The sequence below is a fragment of the Leptinotarsa decemlineata genome, unplaced genomic scaffold (assembly GCF_025532065.1).
Source record: "Leptinotarsa decemlineata unplaced genomic scaffold, Ldec_3_MD MMD2_tig00005780, whole genome shotgun sequence".
Lineage (NCBI taxonomy): Eukaryota > Metazoa > Arthropoda > Insecta > Coleoptera > Chrysomelidae > Leptinotarsa > Leptinotarsa decemlineata.
The window spans coordinates 20,001-33,754 of record NW_027412642.1 but is presented as its reverse complement, the minus strand read 5'-3'; the positions used below and the strand labels follow the sequence as shown (position 1 = coordinate 33,754).

Genomic DNA, 13,754 nt, shown 5'->3' with positions numbered 1-13,754 from the left:
TATTTCACGCTTCCGATATTCTGCTTGTTCGCGGAAGGCAGAGCAGAGGTAAACTTTCATTACACTTTCCGTTATATTTATGTTTTCACTACACTTTCGAGATACTTTTTTATTTTCACCACACTTTCCGTTCACGATTATTTTCGCCAAAGTTTCCATCTGAAATTTTTTCTTCACGCTTCCGAAATTCTGCTCGCACCCAGAAGGCAGAGGTAAACTTTCATTACACTTTCGTTTTATTTATGTTTTCACTACACTTTCCGATACTTTTATATTTTCACCACACTTTCGATACTTTTATATTTTCACCACACTTTCCGTTCATGATTTATTTTCGCCAAAATTTCCATCTGAAATGTTTTCTTCACGCTTCCGAAATTCTGCTGCTCCAGAAGGCAGAGGTAAACTTTCATTACACTTTCCGTTATATTTATGTTTTCACTACACTTTCCGATACTTTTATATTTTCACCACACTTTTCCGTTCACGATTATTTTCGCCAAAGTTTCCATCTGAAATATTTTCTTCACGCTTCCGAAATTCTGCTCGCTCCCAGAAGGCAGAGGTAAACTTTCATTACACTTTCCGTTATATTTATGTTTCACTAACTTTCCGATACTTTTATATTTTCACCACACTTTCCGTTCACGATTATTTTCGCCAAAGTTTCATCTGAAATATTTTCTTCACGCTTCCGAAAATTCTGCTCGCTCCAGAAGGCAGAGGTAAACTTTCATTACACTTTCCGTTATATTTATGTTTTCACTACACTTTCCGTTATCTTTTATATTTTCACTACACTTTCCGTTCGGGTTATTTCGCCAAATTTCCAATTCAAATTTTTATTTCACGCTTCCGATATTCTGCTTGCTCGCGGAAAGGCAGAAGTAAACGTTCACTACACTTTCCGGTATATTTATGTTTTCACTACACTTTTCCGCTACTTTTAAATTTTCACTACACTTTCGTTTTCTTTTATATTTTCACTACACTTTTCCGTTCGGGTTATTTCGCCAAAAATTTCATTTCAAATTTTTATTTCACGCTTCCGATATTCTGCTTGTTCGCGGAAGGCAGAGTAAACGTTCACTACACTTTCCGTTATCTTTTATATTTTCACTACACTTTCCGTTATCTTTTATATTTTCACTACACTTTCCGTTCGGGTTATTTCGCCAAAATTTCCAATTCAAATTTTTATTTCACGCTTCCGATATTCTGCTTGCTACCGGAGGGCAGAGGTCGATTAAGTTGACGATAGTCGTGTCACTAAGTGTTCTGGCGATGTTCTAAATTTACTGTAGTCTCTGGAGATACCCTACATTTTGTTTTATAAAAGAGAAGACATTAGTAGATCAAGATGTTCACATGATGTGTGGTGCTTGCTGCTGCTGCAGGTTTTTCCGGGTTTTCCTGCAGCTGAAAAGCAAATGCGCCACTGGAATCATCATGAAGTCGCCCCTCCGGAGCGTCAATTAAATTTTGTTGTTTCATAATTTTCATGATTTGTATTACTTTCTTGACCTGAGACTTACTTCAAAAATATAAAAATATACACACGAATTCATTTCATAAGCTTTTGTGGTTCTGAAAAGAACCTTTTTTTTTATGGAAAACGGTAAGGACAATACAGGGGGAGGCATTAAATTCAACCGCCCAAATCCGTACAAGGTTCGACCTTGCCTTTTCAGGGCGTATACAACATCCATGGCTGTGACGGTTTTGCGTTTCGCATGTTCGGTATATGTTACGGCATCTCTGATAAACATTTTTCGAGAAATACTTTGAGTACTCCACGGTTTCTTCGTATATCAAACCGAAATACGTTTTAACACCACCTCGACGGGCTAATCTTCTAATGGCAGGTTTCGTTATTCCTTGGATATTATCACGCAATACTTTACGATGACGTTTCGCTCCTCCTTTTCCTAAACCTTTACCTCCCTTGCCACGACCAGTCATTTCGAATGTTAAGAATAAATTATATACTGCACGATACGAATGAAATACTGTTAGTGATACTAACGACAGACTTCGACTAAAGTTCTACACCGAACTCGGTCGGGTTTTGTTAAATTTCATGACTCCGCCCACAACTGGAAATCGGACCAATGGCGTCTCGTCTAGATGGTATATAATAGTTGGCGTGTATAAGCCGACTCAGTTCATATGTTGTCCGTTATCGTTCGGTTATTCAATTTCGTTCGTTACAATTCGCAATAGGTTTTGAAAAATGGCTCGTACCAAGCAGACCGCTCGTAAATCGACTGGAGGTAAAGCTCCGAGAAAACAATTAGCTACTAAAGCAGCTCGCAAAGTGCACCGGCTACGGGAGGTGTTAAAAAACCTCATCGTTACAGACCCGGTACTGTTTGCTCTCCGAGAAATTTCGACGTTATCAGAAGAGTACTGAATTGTTGATTAGGAAATTACCCTTTCAACGTTTAGTTCGAGAAATCGCTCAAGATTTCAAAACCGATTTACGATTCCAAAGTTCAGCCGTCATGGCTTTGCAAGAAGCTAGCGAGGCGTATTTGGTAGGACTCTTCGAAGATACGAATTTGTGCGCCATTCACGCCAAGCGCGTTACCATTATGCCCAAAGACATTCAGTTAGCAAGGAGAATACGCGGAGAACGAGCTTAATTTCATATATATATATCCCAATATATATTGAAAATATATACAAAAAAAAGGTTCTTTTCAGAACCACAAAATGCAATTGATGAAAGAATTCGTTTATCGATAGATATGAATGAATGAAATGAATGAATGTATGATATTTTCAATAACTCGCATCACGTAAATATTAAATCACGGGTGTTTGCAGAACATGTTCAGTATGATCCAAATATGGATTATAATACTGAAATTTTTTACTTTCCGAAACGATCTTTCGAAAAGATCATTTTTAGAAACGGCTGAGATAAATAACGAAAAACAAGCGATCACTGAATGAAAGATCGCTCATAACATCACCATCTTTTCGTAAATTTCCTCTGATTCATATTTTTGAATACCTGGCATAAATCTCGAGTGACTTTTTGTAATATACCCTATACCAAAAATGAATCGTTCTCGAGATATTCGATCGTTTATAACAGAAAAAGTAGGTATTATTCGGTTCTCGAGCCATTTCCCTATAAAATTGAAAACAAGTCTCATAGAATACATAAGCTATTATTGATTCATCAAAATATTACATTCCGTCGTCTTGTAGGGGAGTAACATTTCCAAAATGATGAACGAGGTATTAGGAGTCGATGAGTAATTCTGAAGATATAAAATCAGTGATTTCTCAAATGGAACACCTTAGTTTGGAAATCTCGAAATGATTTTGACTCATTTTCCTGAAACGATCCCAATATCAGAAAATAAGTCAACTGTTCACAAGACATATTTCAATGAAATAGAAAGACAGAGCAATATTTTTTAATTTTTACTCTTTTACGAAATTATTCGATTTCAATATCAATTCGATAGTCGGCGGCGGCGGCGGAAGAAATATTATTTATCTTTTTTTTTTCTGTTATAGGGATAGGCTAGGTAGGTAGTTCTGACTATTTATTTATATATTTGTTGGACAGTTGAATTATATACGTTCTCTTGTAAAAAAAATTGTGGCCTGAAAAGGGCCATTTGTTTTCTTAGACTTCGTCGCCGGAGAGAGAAGTCAACTGATAGAAGAATTTACTTCTTCTTTTGGAGAGGCAGCTTTTTGCTTTCGGAGAAGATGCCGATGCAGGGGTCGCTTTCGCGGTTTTCGGTTTGGGTGCTTTCGGCTTTTTTGTTGGTCCTTTGTTAGTTTTCTTTGCTTTCGAAGGAGACTTGGTTTTACTAGCAGAAGTCGCGGACGAAACCTTAGAAGCGACGGTCTTTTTATCCTCGGCAGTTACCTTTTTTAGGCTTGGCTGCGGCAGCCGCTTTCTTTTCCGGAGAGGCTTTCTTACCTTTCGGTGATGCAGCAGCCTTCTTGCCGGTTTTTAGCTTTTTCACCAGCTACGCGTTTAAACGGGAGTTTTTTTGGCCTTCGCACCGGCCGTACCGGACGTTTTCTTTTCGGTAGCGACGGTTTTGCCGAACCAGAAGATGCCGATGCCAATTTGAACGACCCCGATGCACCTTTTCCTTTAGTTTGTACTAATGATCCGGAAGCAACCGCAGATTTAAGATATTTCTTGATGAAAGGTGCCACTTTTTCTGCGTCAGCCTTATAATTCGCCGCAATATATTTTTTTATGGCTTGTAAAGAGGAACCACCCCGTTCCTTCAATCCTTTAATAGCGTTATTAACCATTTCCGACGTAGGTGGTGTGAGAAGGTTTACTTCTTGGATTTTTAACTTTCTTTTCTTTCTTCGCAGTAGACTGTGCCTGCGGCGACGAAGATGAATTAGCCGAGAGAAGAAGAATTCTGATTTTCTATGTCTGCCATAGTAAAAAAACAACTGACAATATTCTCGGAAGATAGATGCTACACTCGTTAGGGTCTAGAGAGAATGATGTAGTCCTCTGGTGTTCCGTTTGTTTAAATATTCTGGGTCGAAGCACAGGCGGACGGGAGACTGAACGCTCGACATTCTCGTTAGACACGATATTGACGGCTTCCATTCTGCTGTCGAAAATGTTCGCATCAACTTCTTTACGAAATCAATGCCGGTTTCCTATTTAGACTTCGACTAGCACAATAACGTGGATAGATTCTACGTATTCCGAAAATATTTTCTGATAAGAAAAAGCTAATATTAAACCTCGACAACTCACAGTAAATTACAATGAAATATGAAGTATTGATGATTTTGACGTAACTCCAGACAATTCCTTTCCGAAAATACTCGTAATCGATGATCTGGAAGGAACCTTCGAATAAATATCATAGGCGCGACTGTCTATAGAAACATGATACATTAGCCGATAATACTCGATAAATACACGAGTGAATAGGGGCATCGAAGAGACCTCGTGTCTACCTTCATACACGACTATAACCAAGAACCGACGCTTCTAATAGCATCAACATTTTCAAAAATTATCCCTATAAAAGTGTTCGATGAAAACGGCATTCGAATAATAACGAACGTTATTAATGTTATATTCGATATAAGATATAATCATCGTAATATACTTTCAATAAAAAGGGTCGATACTACAACACGAACGAACGAACGAACGAACGACGATACTGTGAGCTCTATCTATAACGGAGTAATACACACCCACCCCCACCCGAAATATATAAATCGTCAATGTTATAGTCGAAATCAGAAATGCTAATCATAAACGTTTTTAGACAACATATTAGCACGTAAATAAAAAACACGTTAAAAAATAACATAAGTAATAGAGTACATGACTAGTATAACAGTAACGAACGTTAAACTTTTTAGGTTGATAGGTAGGTAAGCACCATCTAAATATAGGTGGCAAAATTATTTATTATCATCGCGCGTTTCACGAAAGGAGGTAACAATGTACTGATAACAAGGCAACCCAACCGAGTGAGACCTAGCGCCCTAGCAAAAATAAATTATCATTCAGCGTCGAAACGATATGTAAGAATTCTTTCATAAATATTTTGTGGTTCTGAAAAGAAACCGTTTTTTTTTAAGAATGTATATCGTAGACCGGAATAAGTAAATTATTTCGAACTGGTATATTTCGTAACTGCTTTGGTGCCTTCGCTGACGGCGTGCTTCGCCAATTCACCAGGAAGTAACAGACGTACTGCAGTCTGAATTTCTCTGCTCGTAATAGTCGATCGCTTGTTATAATGAGCAAGACGGGAGGCTTCCGCTGCGATACGCTCAAATATATCATTTACGAAACTGTTCATGATTGCTCATCGCTTTACTGGATATTCCGGTATCGGGATGGACTTGTTTCAATACTTTGTAGATATAAATTGCGTAACTTTCCTTCCTCCTCCTCTTCTTTTTCTTATCGGTCTTCGATATATTCTTTTGGGCCTTTCGGCCTTCTTCGCAGCCTTTCCACTAGCTTTGGGTGGCATTCTGAAAATTTAATTTCGTCAATATCAAACAAACAAGTACTATCGTGCAGGTTTGCTTTCGACTCAATGTAAAAGACGACTAAACGATCAATCTTGACTTTGATCAGGTTTGAAAATCTCTTCCGTACCCTTTTAACTGTTCTTCGTCATGAGGACGAGAGTGGTTCAATAACTAATGCGGTGTTGTTTGCTAACGGCATAGAGGTCATGACATCTATGCCGCTCTGGCCTTGTGTACCCCTTCCTGACTGGGGTATTGATGAACAAAATGTTCTTTTTAACGGACGTCGTGGGGCCTTCACTCAATGAGCGACGGGGCCTTCTGAATCGAGTGGGGGTCGTCTATAGTGTAATCTACAGCTTCCCTAACTAGTGGGTTTCGTGAGTTTCCGCTGACTCGAAAACTCTCTCATTCCTCAACTGAATGGATTGCTGTATTGTTAACAGCTTCAAATCTCTGCGGATGGCTTCATTCCGCACGAACCATGGAGCATTCACCAGCATCCTATTGAGCTTGTTTTGCAATCTCTCCAGAAGTGGAGAGATTTGTCGGAGCGGTTTGTCCCAAGCGCCTGAAGCATACATGATGACAGGCTTGAACATCGTATTGTATATTAAATTCTTGTTCTTAAGATTTAATTTTGACTTTCGATTTATTAGAGGATAGAGCTTGGCTATCCATCATTTGACTTGTCCTTGATATAATCAATGTGATTTGCCAGGTGAGTCGACGGTCTACCCAAGACCTAGGTATTTGACTCGCGTTTGCCATTCGATCTCCCTGCATGAGATCGTGACTCTTGTGTACGGAGAAACGTTCGCCTCCCCAAATCTATCGCCTGGGTTTTATCTGGGTTCACCCGAATCTTCCACTGTAGGTACCAGCGTTCGAGGTCGTCCAATGCACGTTGCATGTAGACGACCGCCAACCTCGACCCATGGAAGAAGCGAGGAGTGCCGTATCATCGGCGTATAGGGAAGTCTTCACGTGATCGACCTCGGAAGGTCGCTCACGTAAAGGCTGTATAATAGTGGAGATAGCACAGCTCCTTGTGGCACTCCAGCTTGGATTTCCCTGACCGGGGACAGGGCTCCTTCAACTCGGACCTGAAATGATCTGCCTTCAGAAAGGACCTAATCCACCGGATCAGGCCCGAGGCAGGTCGAAATCGAGCATTTATGAAGTAAGCCTTCGTGCCATACTCGGTCGAAGGCTTTGAAATATCCAGGAGGGACTAGATGGACTGTCTTCTGTTATTTAGCTCTGAGATGGAGTTTTCGACCAGTCTCAGGCCTGTAACTCGTGGAGTGTGCCCTCCTGAAGCCGAATTGTTCGTCAGGCAGAACATTTCGGTCTTCAACTTCTTCGGTTAGCCTTTGCAGCACAACACGTTCAGCCAGCTTAGCCGCCTGAGCAAAGCAGACTAATTGGACGGTGATTTCTGGGGAAACAGCGGGTTCTGGCCCTGTTTCGGAATCATGACGACTACGGCGTGCTTCCATCTTCGAGGGAAGTATCTGAGGGCGATTGAGCTGTTTATGATATCCAGCAAGTATCTGATAAAGTTCTCGGGAGCTGCTTCAACAGCCTATTGTTGATTGAATCAATTCCGGAGCCTTTTGGGCTTGGAGGCTCTGATGTATCCCTTCAGTCTTCCTCGAAGCTGGACGGATCACGTCGTCGTCATTCTCCCTGAGGATACGCTGAACTCGTTGTTCCAGCCGGATATCAGGTCAATATCATCGTCCGGATCAACGTTAAGTTGGAAATGATTTTCATTGTATCTGCAAAGGCCAGCGCCTTCTCGGCGGGGGAGTAGCAGATGCCGCGCTGTCCGTGAGAGGGGAGGGAGCAGTTTTCCTCTTCTCGAGCCTGCGGGTGACTCGCCATAGCTCATCATCCCCAGGTTCGAGAGATTCCAAACACTCACTCCACCTCTCGTTTCTATAGTCATTGATGGCCCTTTGACTTCGTTGGCCATCCTGTTAGCAGCAGTCTTGTCCCCAGGATAGAGGGTCCGCTGGATAAACTCGTCTGAGTCTGTTCCTCTCTCGGATAAGGTTCTTTATCCTAGGAGGAAACTCATTATAGTTTCGCAGAGGACACTCCGTCCTGGTTGTGGCTGCTCTGAAAGCGTTGTTCACGGACAGTTCGAAGTCCGCCACTGCCGCGTCGAGACCGTTGCGAGTTTGAAGTGCCTCGCGGTCTGTAGGTGTCTCCACTAGATGAGCCTTGAAGGCTTCCCAATCCGTGGATGATCTCACGCGATATTCCTGAGGAGGGGGATCATCACCAGCATCAGGATGACTGGATTATGATCTGAGTCTAATTCCGACAAAGTGTACACTTCGCAGGACATGGAGACGTTCTGAGTAGTGCGATATCAAGCACGTCAGGTCTGTTATCCCACGGTAGAACGTAGGCTCATCTGGACCCATCACTCGATACTCATGCCTGTCAGCATGCGCATGGAGCGCTCGGCCGTTCGTGTTGGTGATTCTGCTCCACAGATTGTACTTGGCGTTGAAGTCACCAGCAGCAATTGTGGGGGTATCTGTCGACAACAGCAGTTCATCCAGTGATTCTGGAGTAGACGATTCCGCGGTGGTTATAAACTGAGATTAGTCTATGACGACCTCTTCTCAGTTGGAGTTCAACGCCCACGGCTTCCGTGCCGTGTAAACGGTCGAGTCAATGCCGAATTGAACGTGAGGAAGATTTCGTTTGACAAAAATGCCAACTCCTCCTCCAGCACGTCCAACTCGTTCTCTATGGTAAGAAACGGTAGTTTGGTATACCAAAGTGCTCATTGCGCAGGTGGGTTTCCTGTACTAGAGCGACATCGATGTTCTGTTCTGTTAAGAAGTTATAAAATCAAGCTTTTTAGTTGTGATGTTATTGGCATTCCAAAATACAACCTTAAGAGAGCTAGGCAATGTTGGTTGTCTAGCCATTAACAGTTTCGGTTATCACGCTGGTATTCACCGTAAACATTTTCTCGAGTACGGGGAATTGTATGAAGAGTTTTTTCATCTGGTCCAGAGCGGAGCAGATGTCATTAACTTTCGACGAACTAGGACTATTTGGTGTTGCAGTCGGCTTGGCGGAGGTGTGCCGCTCTTTGCCGCCCTGCATAGCTCATCCCTGGCGCGTGTTAGATGCCCCCGCAGGGCGTAATCCCAGGTGTAGATGCATTTTTGGGAGCATTTGCGGCCACCTTGGTCTCCTGCGAACCTTGGGGAACTCAGGACAACCCCGGTAGTTCGCAGTATGCACCCCCTTGCAATTATAGCATTTCGGAGGTTCGGCTCTGCTTCTTGCATTCACCTGAGAGGTGTCTGCCGGCGCCACTTAACGCAAATGGGGATGGCTAAGCAGTTCCTTTGACAATGTCCGAAACCGCTGACATCGGTGACACTGCCTACCAGTGACCTTGATGTTGGGGCTCAACCTTAACTTGACGTAAGTAGCTCCGTTCGTCGTAAATGTGTTTCTGGTTTTGGCTCACTTGAACCAAAACCAGAGGAAGTGGGCGATCTCCGCGCATCATCCTAGAGACAGATGTCGGCTGAAAACCCTTTTCCATCGAGGCATCCTCGATGTCAGCGATTTCAGATGTTCGGGTATCCCTCTGAAGAACAGCTCGTGATTTGTCTGTCCTCAGGGAGGGTGAACGTGTGGTGGGGATTTTTTCCCCCACCAGGAATTTGGACATGGACTGAAGTCCTCGATGGTGGAAGCTGGACCCTTAATACCGTCAGCCAGATTCACCGCTTTTGTGAACTAATTTTATTTAATGTAGCTTAGTTTCGTGAATTTGACCCACTTGTCCTTCTGACGACGACAATTGGGGGGACGCGTGATTTTTTGGCGTTTCGTGGCGCCTCGGATCGCGGAGGGATAGGAGTAATATTCTCCTGCGTGTTTGGATTTTCAACCTGATTTGATCTAGGGTGTGTTGTCTGGAGCCACCTGTATAGTCGTCACTGTAATGTTGTTCTACTCTCGATTTCCTCGACAGACATTTCGCCTTCTCCGTCTAGGAGGATTCGGTTGTGGAAAGTTCTGATTCCGATGTACTGTTTGTTGCTTCATCACGAAGTTTCGATTTTCTCACAGCCCTTTTGGGTTTTGTGCCGTGTTTTTGTTAACCGGGACGGCTGGTTTGGTCGGGAGGGAGGAAAACTCTTCTGGGGAGTCGCCTCTTTTTGTTTGCCGGCTCTTGCGGCTTGTTTTCCTCTGCAAGTTTGAAACGGGCTGTGCAGCAGGGAGAGTGGCACAGTCAGATGTATCAGTGGGGATACTTCCTTGACGGGCGCTCAAGAAGCTCTTTGACCCCTGTTGGGGGATCAGAGGGCGTCCGAACTACGCCCCCGGTCTGCCCTTAAGCAGCTCTGATGGGCTCAGGCCCAAGCGGTCAAGCAATAAACCCATAAGGGTAATTACTTCACCCTGTCCCTGGCCATCAGGCTGTCGAGCAGTTCCTCCATACTGCTACTGAAAAACTCACTCCCTGTGTGATACCAAGGGCGATTGATATAATGAACAGTCTCACTTAAATGATGAATTGGAACGTACTCACCAGAAGTCCGGAGGGTACTTGCTCACAATAACTAAACGCACTACACTATCACGAACAGATAAGCACTGGTTTTTGGCTGATCATCAACCAGAAATAGTCTCTTTTGTGGAAAATTTCTTCGAAATTTGAGCAGCAAAAATTTTATGACTTGTCAACTTGACAGCTAACGTCAATATATGTAAAAGACGCCACTCTGTCGTCACTATTTCAGATAGTAACTGGAACTCTAGTAGGCTCCGCCCACCGGAAAGTTGAGCGTTCGAGAACGCCCATTGGTCGGTAGGACGGTATTAATACAGGTCGATTCTATATAGAAATCATTGTATAGAAAGCTACTGTTAGAGCAACATCGAATAATTCTCAGTGAATTCTTTAAATTTATCCGATATATAATACTAATCTACGATTCGACATGTCTGGACGTGGAAAAGGAGGTAAAGTTAAGGGAAAGGCAAAGTCCCGTTCCAGTCGGGCTGGACTCCAATTCCCAGTAGGACGTATTCATCGACTCCTTCGTAAGGGAAATTATGCCGAACGAGTTGGTGCCGGCGCCCCGGTTTACTTAGCCGCAGTAATGGAATATTTGGCAGCTGAAGTCTTGGAATTGGCCGGTAATGCGGCTCGCGATAACAAAAAAACCCGTATCATTCCTAGACATTTACAGCTGGCCATTCGAAACGACGAAGAACTCAATAAATTGTTATCAGGAGTAACCATTGCTCAAGGTGGTGTTTTGCCCAATATTCAGGCGGTTTTGTTACCGAAAAAAACCGAAAAGAAGGCATAAGTACACATTTCCTGAGAGAGGAAAGCGACAAATAAAATATCGGCCCTTATCAGGGCCACAACGATTTTCTCTAATGAATTCGACAATTGCATATATTTTTTTTTATTTTCTTGTCATCGCTTTTCGATACAATTGTTGACGCAGCACGATATGCGATTGTTTCTTTCTTGCTTGCGCATATTTACGTATACATGTATACATGATTAATAATATTATTATTGTTCAACTTCTTATTTTCGTGCCGAAACAAGTGATTTCTATTTGCTGAAATCAAATATCAGAATGTCTGTACGTTTATTCGTGATGAAAATAAAATGTATGCAGTAATATCAGATTTAGGTATACAAATGAATAAACATAACAATATCCATAGAAATATTATACATTCTTGTTCGTGGAATTACAATATAGACAATCATGAGTAAATTGGAATGAATAAATGAAAACAAAAAAAAATTATACCTAATTAAATTATATAGCATAGATGAATGCATACATACATTTCAATATCTGCAGAAATGAATGACGAGTATATAAAAATAGGTTGTTATTATTATTCATAGTAATTTGTGAAATGGGATAGATGAATATTATAAGCATAAAACAATAATATTTGGACAGTGGTTCATTAACCTTCGATCAGTTTATGAATATTCATTTTTTCAATTTTTTCTTTACGTACAAATGGTATCGCGTTTTAAAGCGGCGTTTCAGAAAAGTTTCATATGTAATTTCTATTGGTGAATAATTGAATAGTTTGGGAGCTACCTAGCTAGCTAGCTAGATACCAGTAGCTTCCCTGTCCTATAGATTTAGAAACCGAGTGGTATATAATCTAATTGTACAGATCGTTCTTCTCTTTTCTTCTTCGTATACAGATGTAGTAAGGTTGAAATTAATAATTTCGTTAAGTATACAGGATAAAATGAAGCAATTATTCAGGTAATCAAAAGAATGACAGATAATGCTTAAAATTAGATGGGTATATCGTTCGAATTTAATTTGGTAATTCGTTAATTATTACTCACACCAAAGTAAAGTATATAAATCGAATTCGTTTTGAAAACAAATTGTGGTTCTGAAAAGAACCGTTTTTTTTTTGTAAATTTCTCGTCGGAATATGAATCTAACCGCCGAAACCATATAATGTACGCCCTTGACGTTTGAGAGCGTATACTACGTCCATGGCCGTGACGGTTTTTCTTTTGGCGTGTTCTGTATATGTTACCGCATCTCTGATAACATTTTCGAGAAATACTTTGAGTACTCCACGAGTTTCTTCGTATATCAATCCGGATATACGTTTTACACCTCCACGACGAGCTAATCTTCTGATGGCAGGCTTCGTAATTCCTTGAATATTATCTCGCAACACTTTGCGATGTCTTTTTGCTCCGCCTTTTCCTAATCCCTTTCCTCCTTTTCCTCTACCAGTCATTTTGTGTAATACAAACGGAAGATTATAGAGAAAAAAAGTACGAGCGAAATACGTTATTACTACTTCGAATGCTCGAGAACAACTGAAGGCCGTCGGCGCTGGAAAGCTGGTTTTGTCTTGTTTTTGGGGGGACACGCCCACTTTCTTCGATTCAACCAATGGTAGAAGTTCCCTATCCTTATACCTGAATAAAACTGTTAACGACCGATCGTGAAGGCTCACTAATCAGTATTTGTCGTTCGACTGAGGAACTATTCGTATACGATGGCTCGTACAAAGCAAACAGCTCGCAAATCTACCGGAGGTAAAGCCCCTAGAAAACAGTTGGCTACTAAAGCCGCCCGAAAAAGCGCACCCGCTACTGGAGGAGTTAAGAAACCTCACAGATACAGACCCGGTACTGTCGCTCTTCGAGAGATTCGTCGTTACCAAAAAAGTACGGAATTATTAATCCGAAAACTACCATTCCAGAGATTAGTAAGAGAAATCGCCCAAGATTTTAAAACTGATTTGCGATTCCAAAGTTCAGCCGTTATGGCTCTACAAGAGGCTAGCGAAGCATATCTGGTGGGCCTTTTCGAAGATACCAACTTGTGCGCTATACACGCTAAGCGTGTTACTATTATGCCAAAGGATATTCAATTGGCTAGACGAATCCGCGGAGAACGTGCTTAATAAAATCGAATAGTACGACGAAGTAATGAAAGAAAAAACGGTTCTTTTCAGAACCACAATTTATATTTGAAAAGAATTCGTATTCGATACTCTACCCTGGCGTGTAATTTATATATGTGGATTTTCGTTATGAAAAAGTCCGATTTTTTTTTCTTCATTTTCTATTTCTATCGACAGTTGAATTCGCACAAGTAATTATTTTTAAGAAATCGTCGATCCAGATAAATCTATAACGATGATTCGGATGTCTCGTTGCGTAGGAA

General features: G+C 41.6%; 3 protein-coding genes and 1 pseudogene across 3 annotated transcripts; 2 read left to right on the top strand and 2 right to left on the bottom strand.

Moving 5' to 3' along the window:
* Nucleotides 1–3,646: 3,646 nt before the first annotated feature.
* LOC141484476 (uncharacterized) lies at nt 3,647–4,433 on the bottom strand (annotated as a pseudogene).
* A 6,570-nt stretch (nt 4,434–11,003) lies between these two features.
* LOC141484474 (histone H2A) lies at nt 11,004–11,378 on the top strand. The gene has a single exon (XM_074179479.1). It carries the CDS (start codon nt 11,004–11,006, stop codon nt 11,376–11,378), a length of 375 nt encoding a protein of 124 aa, XP_074035580.1.
* A 1,094-nt stretch (nt 11,379–12,472) lies between these two features.
* Nucleotides 12,473–12,880, bottom strand: LOC141484475 (histone H4). The gene has a single exon (XM_074179480.1). It carries the CDS (start codon nt 12,814–12,816, stop codon nt 12,505–12,507), a length of 312 nt encoding a protein of 103 aa, XP_074035581.1. The 5' UTR covers nt 12,817–12,880; the 3' UTR covers nt 12,473–12,504.
* Nucleotides 12,881–13,080: 200 nt separating this feature from the next.
* On the top strand, nt 13,081–13,491 carry LOC141484473 (histone H3). Its single transcript, XM_074179478.1, has one exon. The coding sequence runs from the start codon at nt 13,081–13,083 to the stop codon at nt 13,489–13,491; it is 411 nt and encodes a 136-aa protein (XP_074035579.1).
* Nucleotides 13,492–13,754: the final 263 nt, after the last annotated feature.

What these genes read in the sequence shown, in the direction of transcription:
- LOC141484473 (XM_074179478.1), top strand. Translation starts at nt 13,081, where the DNA reads ATGGCTCGTACAAAGCAAACAGCTCGCAAATCTACCGGAGGTAAAGCC.
- LOC141484475 (XM_074179480.1), bottom strand. Translation starts at nt 12,816, where the DNA reads ATGACTGGTAGAGGAAAAGGAGGAAAGGGATTAGGAAAAGGCGGAGCA.
- LOC141484474 (XM_074179479.1), top strand. Translation starts at nt 11,004, where the DNA reads ATGTCTGGACGTGGAAAAGGAGGTAAAGTTAAGGGAAAGGCAAAGTCC.